Genomic DNA, 18319 nt, shown 5'->3' on the forward strand with positions numbered 1-18319 from the left:
AATAATTTTGATTTATAGAAATATTTTGTATTTAAAATATTTTTATTAATTTTAAAATTTAATATTATAATAAAAAATTTTACCCAAAATATTTTAGGTATTTTATTATAAAATTGAATAATAATTTTTATATTCTTATATAATAAAATTTACTAATTCATATATATATATATATATATATATATTTGGGTATGGGTATGAGGATGGGGACTTGGTCCCCGCAGGGATGGGTACGGGGAATTCTCGATAAGAATTAATGGGGATCGGGGCGAGTATGGGGATCGAGTTTGAATTCGGGGACGGGGATGGGAAAAGCATCCCCGTCCCCGACCCGTCCCATTGTCATCCCTACTCTGGACCAAGAATAACTTCATCATCTTCACATGAACGAAATGGATCCTTTTTTTTGTTTAATGATCTTACAACCATTGGAGTAATTAATGGATCTGATTTATCCATATTAAAACGTTTAAGGACATTTTCTGTATAATTTGACTGATGAACAAAAATTCCACATTCTTTTTATTCGATTTGCAAACCCAGACTATACTTGGTTTTTCCAAGGTCCTTTATTTCGAATTCTTCCTTCAAGTACATCACAACTTCTTGAATTTTCTTATTCGTTCCAATGACGTTTAAATCATCAACATATACAGCAATAATTACACATCCGGATGTTGTTTTTTTGATGAAAGCACAAGGACATATTGGATCATTTACATATCCTTTTTTCATCAAGTGCTTACTTAGCCGATTATACCACATTCGGCCGGATTGCTTCAACCCATATAATGATCTTTGCAATTTCGCAGAATAAAATTCTCTGGGTTTTGAACTTTGTGCTTCAGACATCTTAAATCCTTCAGGGATTTTCATGTATATATCACTATCAAGTGATCTGTATAAGTAAGTGACCGCTTAATTCGGTATTTACTAGCAAGTGCACTAGGTCAAGTAATAGTAAAGTGGACAGAGAGTCCAAGTATCGATCCCACAGAGACTGTAGTCAATTCTCAAGAATTAATTATTTTACTTAATCTAGACAAAATAATAAAACGAGTGCTAAGAATTAAATAAAAAAAATTAATTAATAAAATAAAATAAGAATTAAAATAACAGAAGAATAAATTCAATTAAATAGAGACAACCAAGACACACGAAAGTACCAAACAAATCATGCAAACAAGTGGCAAATCTAGGATCCATATTTAATCTTAAATCACGGTGAATTCTCCTAATTTATTTAACAGTCTATTTCTAGAACAGTTAAAATTATTCAAGTTATGAAGGATTAATTTTCATAATTCTAATCAAACATGAATGCATTCAATATTTGTGATAATTCAGTTTTCACCTAAAACCGCATACTGAAACCGAATACTATTTCTAGTCGATTTAACTATATGTCAATTGTTAGAGCGATCGAAATCAATTCCTCCTCTGTCGACTCAGAATCAATAACATGCAAGTAAATAATTGATCAGGTTATTCACAAGAACAAAATATAAATCCAAAAATAAATAATTTGAAGAAAGATCTAAAAATCCAAAATCAAAACCACATGTTCAACATAAATTTGTTCGGCCTAATCTCGCCGTCTTGGTTGAAGAAAAACTAATCAATAAATGAAAATATAGTTCAAACAAAAGTTTAATAATCAAAATAAAAAGGGAAGAAAAACTCGAATGGAACGTTCTTCAATCTCCAAGCCTCTTAGCCTCCGCCTCTCTGATGCGATTCGAACTCCTTAATCACGTTCTGAACTCTCTTATTTATATGTCTTTGAAAGCCCATAAAATAAAGCCTGGAAAGTTAAGAATTTTAATTTCCAAAATTTTATTTTCTGCGACATGCACAGACCCTGGATAAGGGTTCGTGCCCACCTCCGGGTGCCCTCTGCCTCAAATTATTTTTTTCTCGCGACATGTCCGGACCCCGTGCCACCTCCGTGCATGGGTCCGTGCATATATATGTGTCAGCGCGCAATTTTCTTAAAAAAAATCATATCTTGAGTTCTAGCCGTCGGATCAAGCCGAAATTTGGACAAAAACTTTAAAACATCTTGAACTTGATTTTGAATGATGCAGATCGGATTTAGATCTCTCTATCATTAAAAATGAATTTTTGACCATAGATGCTCCATAATTCATGTTTGTGGCTCTTCTCTTGCTCCAAAAATCATGATTTCTTCAATATTTTTACAAAAAATCAATCTGGAGAGTGAAATGCACACACATGCAATAAATCATGAATAAAAATTATAAAACAATATGAATGCATGCAAAATAAACATAAAAATAACACAAAATAATGCACACAAAATGCACTTATCAGTAAGCTGTAACAACATCCATAAGACACATTTCCAAATTTTCAGACACTTCCAAACTAATCAAAGAATGTCCCCTACTGAGTTTTAGCATACCAACAGCATCACACATTTGGCGTGATCATGTGAGAACCAACAAAGTTAGTTGTTCCCTATGGGTTGTCTCATAAAACATTAATACACATACTTTTTGCAATAGAACTGAGCAAACTAAAATGGGAAAATCCAATTCAATGGGCAACAACACTTGCAGATATAGCCTACAGCAAGGTTCTCAATGATAACTCTAAAAACCTAAAGAGCCCAAGATCACACTGGCACACTCCTTGTTTCCCAGACGATGTAGTTGAGATAAGTTAATAGCTTTGTTATTGCATTTTCTATATGTTTACAGAGTGTGAAATGAAGAGTAAAATCATAAGTGAAGGCTTAATTAAAGCAAAAGTAAACATTAGTTAACATCGAATCATCAATGCAGCTACTTCTAATCACTAGAAAGTAAATAATAAGAAAGCTAGTGATCAACAAACAAATTGGACCATAATTTAAGTATTCTCTGTTCATGTCCTCACAAATGGAACTCCTCAAATGGAACAAAATCTGACCTTGAACAATGACCTCCTAATGAGTTTGAATGTTAGGATATAACTCCTAGAAACGACCTCAAAACCATACATCGCTTCAATTCATCTATCAGAAATTTGACTTAAGAGAAAAACAACAGAATGGGTGGCAAAGCATACCTATTTTCTTCCAGAGGAATTGACGGGTCTGGTTTAACAACATCTAAATTTAACTTCACTGCTTCTGAAGAGAACATTCTTGGAAGCTTTTTAGAGCGATAATAATCAAGAACCTTAACCATCAGATTAGTTAAAAATCAGATAATAGTGGTAACAAAATATTTCGATACAGTGAATATCAGTAAATTGAGTAATACCAGCTTCCAAGGTGCATGATCGCTTCTGTCATTCAGGCAGAAATCATGAATGGTAAGAGAAAGTCTGGATGTTTATTGCTCCAGATTCCATGAACATATATACTGCAACAAAATGATGATCTCCACAAGGTCATAAACAATATCTTGAGGAATCCTTTTGTGGAAAATCATTAATATAGTATAAGAAAACAGAAAATCAAGATGAAGGAGTTTACCAAACTTAATCTTTGATGTAGACTATGCAACATAATAAATACTCACTGGGCCAAAACAAATAAAAAGAATCTGTTCCAAAAGCCCAATTTTAAGTGATTGAAAATCTTATCAACTTTATTAGTTGTACCTTTTTATGGTTAATATGAGTGAAGGTACATTTTTGCCCCTCCAATATCCTGCACATGAAACCATCATACCATTAGAATTTAACTTAACACGTCATTTGTCGAAAACTTGATTTGTTGGTCCCTGAGCTTTCGTGTAGGCAGCTATGACACTTACTCCTGGAGCGGTGATATCATGCTGAAATTACAACATGAAAATGTATCACCCCTTTTTATATGAAAGGGAAGTACTTATTAAGTTAGTTAATTTGTTGTCAAAAAACCTTTAGTATTTCTGGTGTGATGGTGCTAGGACCCTTGGACAAAAAGGTTGCCATGGATGGAGCTGGTTTTGTACCTAATTGAATCTGGGGTCGGGTGATAGAAGCTACATCAGACATGTGGTAAGAGTTGCTAAATTTTCATTTTAATCCCTACAAATGAAAGCAGGGGATATATCTTGGGTTTTGATTAAGCAGAGAGGCGAGTAGTGCTAACCTCGTGGAATTAACGTAAGAAAAAAGGGCAAGTCCATCGATATAATTGATATGTGAAGCGGGTAGGACATGAGGATCATCAATAATTTCATAACCAGAAGCCTGATTGTTGGCTAAAACCATTCCCACTGCTCCAGCTAAGGCCGCTTGCTGTCCTTTGTCGACCCTCGCATTTTCTCCTCGTAGACAGACCAAGATTTTCCCCTTCACCTTTTCTGGGTCAGAGTTCCAGCTTGACAAAGAATCCTGGATCCATGTAAAGTTATTTTGCAATCAGTTATCAGTAAAAAAAAACACTCTCCAACACGAGTAAAATAGGCATTTTTGTGCCCTTACGCCTTCTCAGCAGACACATTAGCGGCATTAGCAAATGCTGCAGAAATTATGAGGAAGAACTTATAATTTTACTTCATACAAATCGACGAAGAAAGTAATGCATCCCAAGAACACAAAATCGACAGATCTTCAACTGATATGGAAAAAAACCCAAAAAATAGAAAAACGTGGAACAGAGAAAGACTGGACTATGCTCAAAATAGCTTGAGGTTAGGTTAAGAGCAACTTACAACCGAAAATCGAAGCAAACTCGCACAAGAATGATTGAGAACAACACGTCTAGTAGGTCACCGAACTAAACTTCGAGCAGCTCGATTCCTAGCTCAAAAATTATGATTTATGGCTTAAATCGAATCTGGAGATGGGTTAAATCAAAGCTGGAGATGGCTTAAATCGAATCTGGAGATTTTTTCGGCGATCGATCGGTGGCTAAGGCGCTGGAGTTGAGCTGGTTCGGAGGGGCGACGGGTTTGGACTAGGGTTTGGGCTTCTCTTTTCTTTTTTTTCCTTTTTTCATTCTTCCCCTAAGAGTGTAACACACTGTAGGTTATATGTGCTATATATATATATATATATATATATATATAAACAAATATATAAAAACAAAGACCACGATTTAAAAAACGTGTTGTTTTAGACTACATAAAGCAATACAAAAAGACAACGGTTAAAACACTGTTGTCGTAGAGCTCCAAAAGCATGCACATGAAAACCGTTGTCGTAGGCCATAAAAAACCCGCTCATAGACAACGATTTTTTAAAACCATTGTCTTTAACACATATAAGACGACGGATTTGTTAAAAACCGTTGTTGTTTTTCATTAAAATACGGCCAACGACAACGGTTTTTGTAAAAACTGTTGTTAAAGGTCAAAAAACAATAGTTTGTGTATAAAACCGTTGTCTTTTTAGTGTGGTTAATTAACATATTTGTTGTAGTGAAACTTATTATTCTTAAAGATCTTCTGGTCTTTCAATGGATGACCATGTGTATTTTCAATAATTCTTCGCATCATTATTGAACCAGGATCGATGTCCCAATCGATCATACCAATTGTTTAATATTGAAGAAATATTAACCACCATATTTTATTCGATTGGACTTATATGTATATAATGCAATCCAGTAGGGAGTATTCATAATTTTTCAATCACATATTTCTTTCCTGATTTAAATGTGGTAAGACACATATATTTCTGATTTGCATCAGTTATCGTCTCAGTATCATACCTATGAGAATATATGTCATTAAAACTTAACAAATTTCTTTTTGATTGTGGTGAATATAAAGTATCATTTATCAGAAATTTTGTACCATTAGGCAACAAAAAATGTGCTTTACCACAACCTTCAATCAAGTCTACAGGACCTGGTATTGTATTCACCATTGTTTTTGTTGGTTTTAATTCCAAGAAATATCTTTTATCTCGAAGAATAGTGTGCGTTGTACCACTATCGGGTAAGCAAACTTTCATAGGTTTATCTTTGCTCATAGCATTTTCCATATCTAACTTCAAAAAAATGCAATAAAGAAAAATCAAGGATAATATATATATGAAAAATATAACATATTTCATAAGAATACATGAAAAATACAGTATGTTATATTCTAGTCCCACCAATATATTAATCAATGTTCTCGAAATCATTCAAAAAATCAGCAGCATCGAAATGAGTTGAACCACTAAAATGGTTACTATTTTTTTTTTTCAAAATTGGTCTCTTTTCCTTTCCCCTTTATCAATTCTTTATAGAGCTTACATTGGTGCTCAGGGGTACGTGATCAATGTCCTGGAGTGCCACGTCTATAACAAGCACTCTCATATCTTTTTGAGTGATTTTTATTTTCACTCATATTTTCATGCTGCCTTTTTGGTGAGTAGTTCGTGACGTTCTTTTGAGATGAGTTATTGAAGTAACTATCTCAATTATTTTCATTTCCACGACCTCGACCACGACCGCTATCATTTCTATGTCCACGTTCATGCCCACGTCCTCGACCTCGACCTCAACCTCGACCTCGACCAAAATCTAGTTTATGCCTTTGATTTTGGTTTTCATTTTTACTTACGACATTTGATTCTGGAAATACCGTAGATACAGTGGGTCGGGATTGATGATTTCTCATTAACAATTCGTTGTTCTTTTCTAGTGATATTGAGAGCAACGAATTCAAACTTTGCCATATTTGACATGGTGATACTAGAATAATAACAATGCATTTTATTAGTTAATTTCCATTAATATGACAAACAAAATAATGGAAAAACGACGAGTGCAAGCATGTTTAAAAATAAATAAAAAGTGTGAGTCGGATATTCACCGATAAATATAAGAATCGTGAGCATGATAACCATAATAGTTATAAAAAAATATCTTTAAAACTCCATCATCTTCTTCTTCAAAAAACCGAGGAGAAAATATTTGAGAGAAAGAGTGAATTTGGTGTGATTGAAAATGTGTTTGAGTGATCATATTTATAGGCCAAAAACTAGCCGTTTTGTTACCATTTGTGACCGTTGGGGTAAGAAAAAATCGATTATGTGTTGAATAAAAATTTGTGATAATCATGTGATGCATATCATAATAATCATAATTAAATAATTATGTATATCATATCACATTATTATAAGATCGGTGTCATAGACATTCTTTTATATAATAACATGAGATTATACGAATATGGTTAGTATACAATAATATATATCATATCACGTTATTATAAGGTCGGTGTCATAGACATTCTTTTATATAATAATATGAAATTATATATTAATATAGTTAGTATATATACATAATAAATATATATCATATCACGTTATTATAAGGTCGGTGTCATTGACATCCTTTTATATAATAACATGAAATTATATATTAATATAGTTAGAGTATATATATACATAATAAATATATATCATATAACGTTATTATAAGGTCGGTGTCATAGACATCCTTTTATATAATAACATGAAATTATATATTAATATATATACATAGTAAAAATATATAAACATTAAAATAAATAATCTTACTTGTTGAATATTTTTGTCTTCTCCTTGTGTTTTGGAGCGTCGGAAATCATAGAAAACATTCGAGTGATCATGCTGATAACGTGTTGTGAAAAAGTAAAAATTTACGGTAAAAAAATAAAAACTCCAAAACTCAAAATATATCAAACTCTACACTTCACAAATTTTTCTCTCTCAATTCAATTGTTTTTTCTACACAAATGTAGATATCTATTTATAGATTTCATTTGGAGATTAGTCCAAAAATTAAAACATCATCATCTACATCATCACACACTAATTTTTTAAATTTTACAACTCAATTTTCAACATTCAACATTCAACATTCAACATTATATAATAATAATATATTTTCAACATTAGTATATTTCAAAGCAAAACTTTAAAAACTTAATAAACCAAAACAAAAAATAGGGCAACTGGTCAAGGTAGTGGGCCAAAAAATTTATTTTTCCTACAACTAAGCATCAACTCATTTACCGGATTAGCTAAAAAATTAGTTTTGAAAAATAAGAGAACTTGTAAACTAATAATAATAATAATAATAATAATAATAATAATAATAATAATAATAGTGATGTAGCCAAAAAATACTTGTATTTGACAAGTTGCTTCCGCAAAATCCGGAGTACCAACAGTTCCTTGTTTGTTCTCAGTCGATATCTTCAAAGAGTTGTTCCTACGTCACAAAACAAAGTCAGAGGAGTCAGGGAGGGTTTTCGGCGAAGGCACTCCGACGCTCAAGTCAGTGATTATTCAAGAAATAATAATCGAGAGTAGAGCGTTATAGTGCTAAAGAAAGTTTGTAACTTAATAATGAGGTGAATTGAGCTATATATTTATAGATATTCGAAGAGTTTCACGAGCTTGAGCCTCTTATGAGTTTTTGTAGAATTCAAGGTTTACTTAAATTAAATATAAATAATACTTAAATAAGCTTGAGCCTAAAAAATATTTGGAGTGAACCTTTATGATTGAGCTCATGCCCAATGAAATTTTTAGATGTAACCCATCAAATAATAATAATAATAATAATAATAATAATAATAATAATAATAATAATAATAATAATAATAACAAAAACATCAACGATTTCATAAAATATTATACCACAGATAATTTAGCACACTTCTTAAAAACATATATTCCTTTCAATCAACCTTAATTATCGTATAGATTCGAGATAAATTTAAACCAAAAGGAACAATGTAATTCTACGTTTCTGGGTTACGTGTGCACGTGCAGTTTCTCTAGTCTAGGCCAAATATATCAGTTGGGAATCGAAAAATATTCTAATTTACACCTAAATAATTAAACCCCATACGATTCTTGTTCCAAGGTTAAGTTTAACAACAATTACAAACTTTTAATAACAACTAGTTACCGCAGCACACGCATTGCGTGAGTAACATTATATATATATATATATATATATATATATATATATAAATTGTGGATCGAAAATCCAATTTTATAAAATAATTATGTAGTTTTTTTACGTTCGTTGAGTTTTTTTTAGTGGAGAAGTTTTGTTTAAATTTAATTAAGAGACTTTTCTAAAAAAAATAAATTACTTAAGAGAAGGGCAAAATGGAAAAGAATTTTTGGTGTGTCAAAACAGTTTTTTTAATACCCTAACTATTATAATATAGTAGAGATAGTAGAGATAATAATAATAATAACAACAATAATAACAAATTTTTTTTAAAAAAAAACAAAAAAAAAACAACAATAATAACAACAACAACAACAAAAATAATAACATTAATAATAATAATAAATCGCCATAATCATTATTATGGATTTAGCAATTAAAATGTGCACGAACCCAAAAGCGTTTTTATTTTATTTTTATTTTTTTGCGTAAATAAAGTGTTTTTCACATGTACGAGGATATATATATATATATACATATATATATATATATATATATAGTTTCGATCACACGGACAACTACGTGAGCAACAGCTGACGTGACACCTTGTACATCCAATGAGTGATTGCCACGTCAGCTATAGCTCACGCAGTTTTCCATGTTGGTTGCTCATGTAATCGAAAATCTATATATACTAGTGATCCGAAGCACGCGTTGCGTGCTTTTACAATATTTTTTTTAATAAAATATGTTTTTTATTTTTGGTTTGGGAGAAAAGAACGTTCGTTTGGGAGACATGTGAGAGAAACGTGAGAAGAAATTAAAATTATGGAAGTTGTCAAAATGTTATTTTGCCCTTTGCCTTCAAAAAAAAAAAAAAAAAGAAAGTTGTGCAGAGAAATCTCAATGAAGAGGGGTAAAATGAAGAAGAAAATTGGTGTCATCTTGACATAACAAAAATAGTTATTAAAGGGTGCCCAAGTTTTATATATATAATAGTATAATATATATATATATAGTAATGAATAACTTTGTTGATTAGGGTTTACCAGTTAGTTTTCATTTAGGTAAGAATACGTTGAATATAAACAATCCCCAATTAATAACAGTATTCTTCATGAAAATAAACTTTTAATAATTAACACAAATTTAATTTCTTATATATATACATATATTGTACAGTTAGCTAGCAAAATGGAAAAAAGGTGGGTATTGTAGGTCAGAATTTGTGAGGGATGTTGAAAGCAGAACAACACTAATTTACCCCACCAAGCAATCTGTTCTTAATTCCTCTCTCTCTCTCTCTCTCTCTCTCTCTCTCTCTCTCTCTCATGAAATATACATACATACATACAACAATATGTATATCTTGTATTAATATTTGTAAGAAGTGTTTGTTAGCCTAGATATATCATCAATGGGTGGTACTGGTCTGTCCAAATCCTCCCACTCTCTAACGGAAAACACCTTTTAATTTCTTCTTTCATCTCCATTAATCTACTTTTCTTTTACCTATATATTTACTTCACAAAACTCATACTTCATTCATTTGCCAATCTTATATATTAATCCAACACTTCTTCATAAATTTTGAGATCTGATCCATCTTTTTTGAATCGGAACGAAAATCTTGGAGCTGATTAGGGTTTTCTTGTGGAGATGATGTGCAGTAGAGGGCACTGGAGGCCGGCCGAGGATGAGAAGCTGAGGGAATTAGTTGAAAGATATGGACCTCATAACTGGAACGCCATCGCCGAAAAGTTAAAGGGTAGATCAGGTGATAGTTGAATATATATATGCATACATATACATATTATTAATATCGAGATTTGATCGTGTTCTTGATCTTCAACTGCTTATTAATATATATATTGGAGGTAAACATTTCTGATGTGTGATTCCCTATCTATGTGCACATATACATCAAGGATATAATAAATTTGATTTTTGTGATATTTAGTAGCTAGAAACAAACAGCCAGACATATCGAAAGAGAAAGGAAGATATATATAGATCACGGGACGGGGTGTTATTTTGCTTGATGAAAATGATGTTTTTTGATGATCATGAAGCTGTCATATTTCATGCAACTTAAAGATTAAAGAAATCTGATTTTTTAAATTTTTTTTAAAGAAATCTTGAATTTATTAATTCTTGTTTTCTTGTTAATTTGAAGAATTGAAACCTATATATATATTTGTAGGGGTGTGGACCTATCATATTAATACAAACATTAATCAAAACTGTACTTCTCTTGATTTCATTTATTTACAGCTATAAATTAATTAAAATCTTTCCTTCAGTTTAATTTTTAGGGGATATATATAGTAATTTGTTAATGAAGTTTGAAGTATCCATGCAACTAACTATATATATATATATATATCATGTTAAAAAAATGTTATTAGGGAAGAGTTGTAGGCTAAGATGGTTCAATCAATTAGATCCAAGAATCAACCGCAACCCCTTCACAGAAGAGGAAGAAGCACGGCTTTTGGCGAGTCACAGGATCCATGGCAACCGGTGGGCTATAATTGCTCGTTTATTTCCAGGACGAACAGATAATGCAGTCAAGAATCACTGGCATGTTATCATGGCTAGAAAATGCAGAGAAAGGTCGAAAATCTATGCCAAACGAAGCTCACAATCTCTGATAAACGAGCAAGAATCATCCTCATCAAAACATGAAAGCAATATCCCATCTGCAGTTTTTAGTGCAAGAGAGAATTTGAACTTTGTAGATAAATTTTCTGAGAGATATTTCTCACATATGCAGGAGCTTCCATGCTACAAACCAATTAACCGAGTTGCGATTCTAGCACAAGGTACATGATTCTTACTTACAATAACACACACACACATATATATATATCAAGGGTTTTGATATATATATATATATATATATGTCAATCTGTGATTTGTTAAGCTTATCATTGTGCATGGGAAACTTTTTTGGACATAGGATGTTGAGGGTGTAAAACAACATATTAAATTACAGATTATATATAAACATTTCTATGTTTAGCATTTCACTAATTTCTGCACGATACATTTCCATTATTTGTATTCAAAAGAATTATATTCTTCAAGTTAAGCCAAGAATAACAAGGGAAAGTAGTACAAAGCAATAATGTTTGGTTTGGTACACTATAAGTTTGGTTTGTCGAAACCATGAAAACTCAAAAATAGATCAAAACTCTGAATTTGACAAGTTAATCGACCAAAAAATATCATTATTCCGAATAGCAATGCTACAAATAAATATTGTTGGCTCTGAATGAACAGCTCTCTTGACCTCTATTTCAATATTCAAAATCAATTTGACTCAATATTGTTACGTTATAATGTTTAATATATTTGAGTTACACGGTTAGATGCTCGACCTTGCAAGAACTAAAATCATTGTCGCATCGTTTTTGTATAACTTTTTTTCTCCCTGTTTTTTTCCTAAATATTTTAAATTGTGACATCAATGTGTTTAAGTAGAACTCCAATGAATATATGCAGATAGCAGTAAAGCAGTGGAATTCTTTGATTTTCTCCAAGTGAATACGGATTCGAATAGATCAAGTGAAATCATAGATCATGAACAACAAGAAGTGGAGCAACAAGAATGTATTTTAGCTACAGATCATAACCATCAAACTAACTATCGAAATGAAGAGGAGACGACGACTGCTGTTGCTCATCCATTTATAGATTTCTTATCAGTTGGAACAGCTGGTTCTTAATATATACATACATGCATGCATATACATTGTAGCCCAATCACTGAGGTTAAGTTAAAATTTTGTTTGAACTGATGCATCTCATACAAGTTCATTAGCTATATATATATATTATATATATATATTATATCTAATACATGTATTCTCAGCTCTTAACCTTATGTACTCAAATTACACATGAAATAGAAAAGAAAAATTTGGCCTCCTTCTAGAAAGGCAGTTATCGGGAAAATGAGTAATTTAGTCCTTTTATGTTGGTCTTTTTTTTGTTTTGGTTTTGTAAGTTGTCATGTTTTGAAAAACATATAATAATTCAAATGTTTTTTAAAATTCGTCATGTGTTATTGAAATTCGAGAGGGCTGCCGGGTTCCGCTTAAATAATAGAATCTAAGAAATTTTGTTAGGTTTTTGTTTTAATATATTTCCGTTGAGGTAAATAGCAAATAATATAATGGGAAAAACTGCAATTTTGGTCCTGTATGTTTGTAACTTCGCGATTTTAGTTCTCTATATTTTCATATTTCAGTTTTAATCCTACATGTTCTGATTTTTGGCAATTTCGGTCATTTTTATTCGATACTTACGTGACACCGTACACGTCAGCTCCACATCAGCATTGCATTACTGCCACATCAGCGCCACATCGAAAAAAGGACTAAAATTGCCAAAAAAAAAAAGATAGTGGACTAAAACTGAAATCTAAAAATATAGAGGACCAAAATCGCAAAGTGACAAATATACAAGACAAAAAAAATAATTTTTCCTAATATAATGTATCTATTTGCTTAACCAAGCGAGAGAAAATTTAGCCACTTCAATTCTTTTTGTTGAGGTAAATTGTGGACGACTAATTTAATTAAGTTTCGTTTGTGTGAAGATTTATTTGAGATAATGATTCGGGTATCTTTGTTTTATATTTTTGTTTTTTTTATAATTGATTTTCTTATGCGGAATTAAACTTATGTCGCACGATAATTAATATGTATCAGACAGGCGACATTTTATGCTAATTAAGTAAAACATGATATATTGTATCTTTTTCAAAACATGATAATATATCTAACCAACACTAAAAATAATTAGGCCAATATATATGACCAAATTGCTAGTTTTTCTCGCAGCTATCTATTTGTTATTGTGAATAGTTATCTATTAGCATTATTTTTATTTTAATAATTACCTAAATATCTATGAGTACTGTTTTTTCATATTCCAAGCTACATGTACTATTTTAAAAATTCATTCAATTTAAGTACATGTTACCAAAATATTTATAAAATCAATTTATGTTTTATTTTTATAATGATATGTTCTTTTTCTGGAAATACGTTCAAGAAAATAGCTGCCGATTTATCGATCCTTCTTAAAATATAGTATGATGATTAAAAAAAATTAATTCCTTGGTCATTAGTTAGAAGTGCGAATTGAAATAACTAAACTTATTTTTCATTACCTGCTAATAATTAATGTTTACTTTATTTAATTTATTGTCAAAATATAGTTCATTGTACACTCATATACATTTGATATGTATTCAATATAACCAATTTTGTTCTAAGTATTTTTTTTAAATTAAATAGATACGATGAATTTATATTAATATTTTTAAAAGCAAGCGTTGTTGAAAAATGTATTTTTTAAAATGTAGGAATAATAAATGACGGGGTGGTGTTGTCAACTTTTATTTTTAAAAGTGAGGATAGAGTGCAATCCTCACATTGTTGAAAAAATAACTGCAAATTACTCACATTAATTATTACAAATTTTTTTATCTTCAATTTTTTATTCTTTTTTGACCAAAGTCCATCCTATCAATATTGCATTATTTTCGATCGCAAGTGTATGATGTCAAGTTTTAATATATGAATTAGTTGTATTTTTCCATATAGAATGAATAAATTGATGTTAAACTACTTTAATTAAAATATTTTTTAAAACTAAATACATTTGGAAAATTATAGAATTTTTTTTGTTTTGATACACAGAAATTATTTAAGGAAAAATTTTTTTTTAGTCCAATAAGTTGTCCATTTTTTAGTTTTGGTCTATTAACTTTTTAAAGTTTGGTTTTGGCACATTAACTTTTAATTTTTAGTGAATTTGGTCCAATTGATGACGTGGCAGCTAGACACGTCAGCATTTTCCGATGTCACGTCAGTATTTTTCGGTGTCACATCAGCAGTTGGACCAAAATACCCGAAAAGTAAAAGTTAATATTTCAAAACCAAAATTTGAAAAATTAATGGACCAAAACTAAAAAATGGACAAGTTAATGGAAAAAAAAAATATTTTCTCATTATTTTACATAAAAGGATTTACAAATTTTGTGATTCTATTCTAATGTCAATATATTATAAGGGATATTATAATTGATTATGAAATTGGTGATGATTTTTTCTAATTTGAGAATTTTTTTAATTTAAGAACACATTGGGTTGTTAGATAGTTATCATGTTAATTAGGATCGGTGAGGTGTTTACAAAGAGAGGTTAAATAAACACTCACAATAAATTTTTCTTCAAAATCAGTTCATTCGGATTAAGTACAACTGAAATTGGTAATTCTCGCGTGTCAATATTAGTCTGGCTAACAAAAGAATATGCAGAAATAAGCCTTACTGGCATATTAGAACTATGAAATTAGCTTGCGTATGAAAAATATGAAATGCTAACTGAATGTAAATGACACAAATATTGTTTCTGGATGCTTGATGAATTTAATAACAATTACATGCTTCTTCCACAATGAAATGATATTAACTAGAAGGCTTTGAACTTTACAAGTAATTTACAATTGGGCTTAATACTGCCAAACTGAAACTCATAGCACTCAATTGAACAAAGAACAATATTCAAACTTTCTTGAATACAATGATTTCACAATTTGAATTCCTAGCACAAAATGATCATCAATGATCAGATAACAAAAATCTTTGTATAGTGTGCTTGACTGATTGATCAGTTTAGTTTGTGGAATCTTGAATACTTAAATAGGAGTTTTTCAAATTTGTGAGAGTTCAAGAGAGGCTTTCCCAACTGACATTCTCCTCTATTTATAGACTTGAAACTACAATAGTCACAAACTTAAAAAAAGATATGTTTTCTGTTAGGAATCAATCCGAAAATTTGGTATTTGAGAATTCACCACGCACGTAAGAACACAATCCCAGAAACAGATAAAATCAACGCACATAGATCAAACTCAAATACTCACGCGAAAGCAATAAACAACGCAAGTATTTACGTGGTTCGGCAAGGAATTTGCCTATGTCCATGGGAGAGCAACACAACCACTTTTATTAATCACCAACAGAACAATCCAAGCTCAAGAACAGAGCTTATTACAGAGATGGACTAAGACAAACTCTCAAGCTAGATACAGACACAATTCAAGCTTAAAGCCTTGAATTCTTCCCATCACAATCTTCGCTTAGTTTTCTCCTCCGAAATCTCTCCTTCTTCTCTCTCAATATATTCTGAAGAATTTGATTTTCTGTTATATTCGTTGCGGCCATCTTCCATATGCTTATATAGAGAATTACACCAAATTTCATCTTGGGCTTTAGGTCAATAGTAACTTACGACCCAATTATAAAGTCAACATGGTCCAACCCGATAAGCCTTCATTCATCAGTCTGATCTTCTCTTGTACTTCGATCTACATCGATCTGGCTGCAAGCTTCCAGCTTTACGGAAACTCCATCTGACTTCTAACCAAGTCACAATACTCGAGCAATCTATCTGCATGAACTCATCCAAAGACTCATCTGACCATCACATCGATCTGATCCCAGTATTCGATCTGGACCATGAACTCATCTGAACATCGAGCTCATCTGATCTGTACTATTCGATCCGATCTCTTCTCTATAATCATTCAATCTGATAGAAGCATACTTCAACAATCTCCATCTTGATTCTTTCAGGTTGAGTGTTGCTCTCCATCCTAGCCGCCTTGGCTAATTTCCAATCACCGCATTAACTAAGTCCAAACATTTCTTGAACTTAGCATACGGCAGTGACTTCGTCATAACATCTGCAGGATTTTATTTTGATGCTATCTTCACAAGGATCGCATCTCCTTTTTCAATTACATCTCTGACGAAATGCATTTTCACATCTATGTGTTTCGATCGTTCATGATAGACTTGGTGTTTCGTCAAGTGTATTGCACTTTGATTGTCACAGTGTACTACTACTTGATCTTGTTTTACACCTAACTCATACTAAACACCATTCCATATTTGAGACTCCCCACTCCACTAGCATATGGAATACCAACCATCTTCATCTTGTCTTCCTCACTTTCAGGTGATTGACTCGCAGATAGCTTCAAATGCTGTCCCAGAGGGGTCAAGACAGATTTTGCTTGATTCATATTATACCACAGAACAACCTTATTCAAATAGTTCTTCTGACTCAAATGAATCTCCTGCCTTTTCCTGTTTCTCACTATGTCCATGCCCAGAATTCTCTTCGCTTCACCCAGATCTTTCATCTCAAACTCTGTGTTGAGCTGTTGTTTCAAGAATGGTATATATGTCCTACTTTTATTTGCGATCAAAATATCATCAACGTAAATCAGTAGGTGCAAGATAACCTGCTCATCATCCTTCTTTAGATAGACACATATGTCAAATTGGCTTCTCACAAAACCATACCAATCATGAACTCATCAAACCTCTTGTTCCACTGCCTCGGACTCTGCTTCAGCCCATACAATGATTTTCTCAGTAAGCAAACTTTGTTATGGGTTTTCTGATGTATGAAGCCCTTTGGTTGTTCCATATAAATGGTTTCTTCCAGGTCACCGTGTAGAAACACAGTTTTCACATCCATCTGCTCAAGCTCCAAGTTGAGCTGGTTCACCAGTGCTAATATAATCCGGATGGAACAATGTTTGACCACTGAAGAATAGACCTCATTAAAATCTATCCCTTCCACTTGACCAAAACCCTTTGCAACCAATCTTGCTTTATACTTGATCTGATTTGTACCAGGAGTTCCTTTCTTCTGTTTATAGATCCACTTGCATCCCAATGTCTTCTGATGCTTCGGTCTGTCTACTAATGTCCAGGTTTGATTTTTCTCAAGTGAGTTCATCTCTTCATTCATAGCTTCAATCCACTTGTTTTTCTGTTTACTCACCATAGCTTCATCATATGTATTCGGCTCTGAATACTCCACCTCCTCAGCTACTCTAAGTGTATACCAAGCCAGATCAGCTTCACCAAACCTCTTAGGAGCTCGGATCTCCCTTCTGGTTCTGTCCCTTGCAAGATTATAGGTACTCAAGTCCTCTTTTGGATCACTCACTGTCATATCTTCATCTTGCATCTCATCTGACTCTTCATCTGGCACAGAAGACTCCACCTCAATCGGTAGTTTATCATTCACACTGATCTGACTGTCCTTCCCATCTGTATTCATTTTATATCCCAGTTTGGATTCATCAAACTTCACATCCCTGGTGTTGAAGCACTTTGGACCTCTTGACTCTAGGTTCCAAACTTTATAAACCTTCACACCATCCGGATACCCAATGAATATACATCTGACTGCCCTTGCTTCAAACTTGTCCTGCTTCAGATGAGCATATGCAAGACATCCGAATACCCTCAAGTTTGAATAGTCTGCAGGTGTTCCACTCCACTTCTCCATTGGTGTCTTGAAACCAATCGCACTGGATGGACACCTATTGACCAAATAGCACGCAGTAGATAATGCTTCTCCCCAGAAGGACTTAGGAAGAGAAGCATTGATT

General features: G+C 32.1%; 1 protein-coding gene across 2 annotated transcripts; it reads left to right on the forward strand.

Annotated features, from left to right (window-relative positions):
* The first annotated feature begins 10283 nt into the window (after positions 1 to 10283).
* LOC140884902 (transcription factor MYB54-like) lies at positions 10284 to 12640 on the forward strand. 2 transcript variants are annotated; one of them, XM_073291787.1, is made up of 3 exons: positions 10284 to 10604; positions 11236 to 11652; positions 12335 to 12640. In XM_073291787.1, the coding sequence occupies exons 1-3, from the start codon at positions 10487 to 10489 to the stop codon at positions 12556 to 12558; spliced, it is 759 nt and encodes a 252-aa protein (XP_073147888.1). In that variant the 5' UTR covers positions 10284 to 10486; the 3' UTR covers positions 12559 to 12640. The 2 variants fall into 2 exon arrangements, with proteins under 2 accessions (XP_073147888.1, XP_073147889.1); XM_073291788.1 differs by having other exon boundaries at positions 11272 to 11652.
* Positions 12641 to 18319: the final 5679 nt, after the last annotated feature.

Source organism: Henckelia pumila, chromosome 2, assembly GCF_033568475.1.
Source record: "Henckelia pumila isolate YLH828 chromosome 2, ASM3356847v2, whole genome shotgun sequence".
Lineage (NCBI taxonomy): Eukaryota > Viridiplantae > Streptophyta > Magnoliopsida > Lamiales > Gesneriaceae > Henckelia > Henckelia pumila.

Bases quoted from the DNA above. Each gene is read 5' to 3' on its own strand.
- LOC140884902 (XM_073291787.1), top strand. From the start codon at position 10,487: ATGATGTGCAGTAGAGGGCACTGGAGGCCGGCCGAGGATGAGAAGCTG. The intron at 10,605-11,235 runs GTGATAGTTGAA...AAATGTTATTAG, and splicing joins AAAGTTAAAGGGTAGATCAG to GGAAGAGTTGTAGGCTAAGA. The intron at 11,653-12,334 runs GTACATGATTCT...GAATATATGCAG, and splicing joins AGTTGCGATTCTAGCACAAG to ATAGCAGTAAAGCAGTGGAA.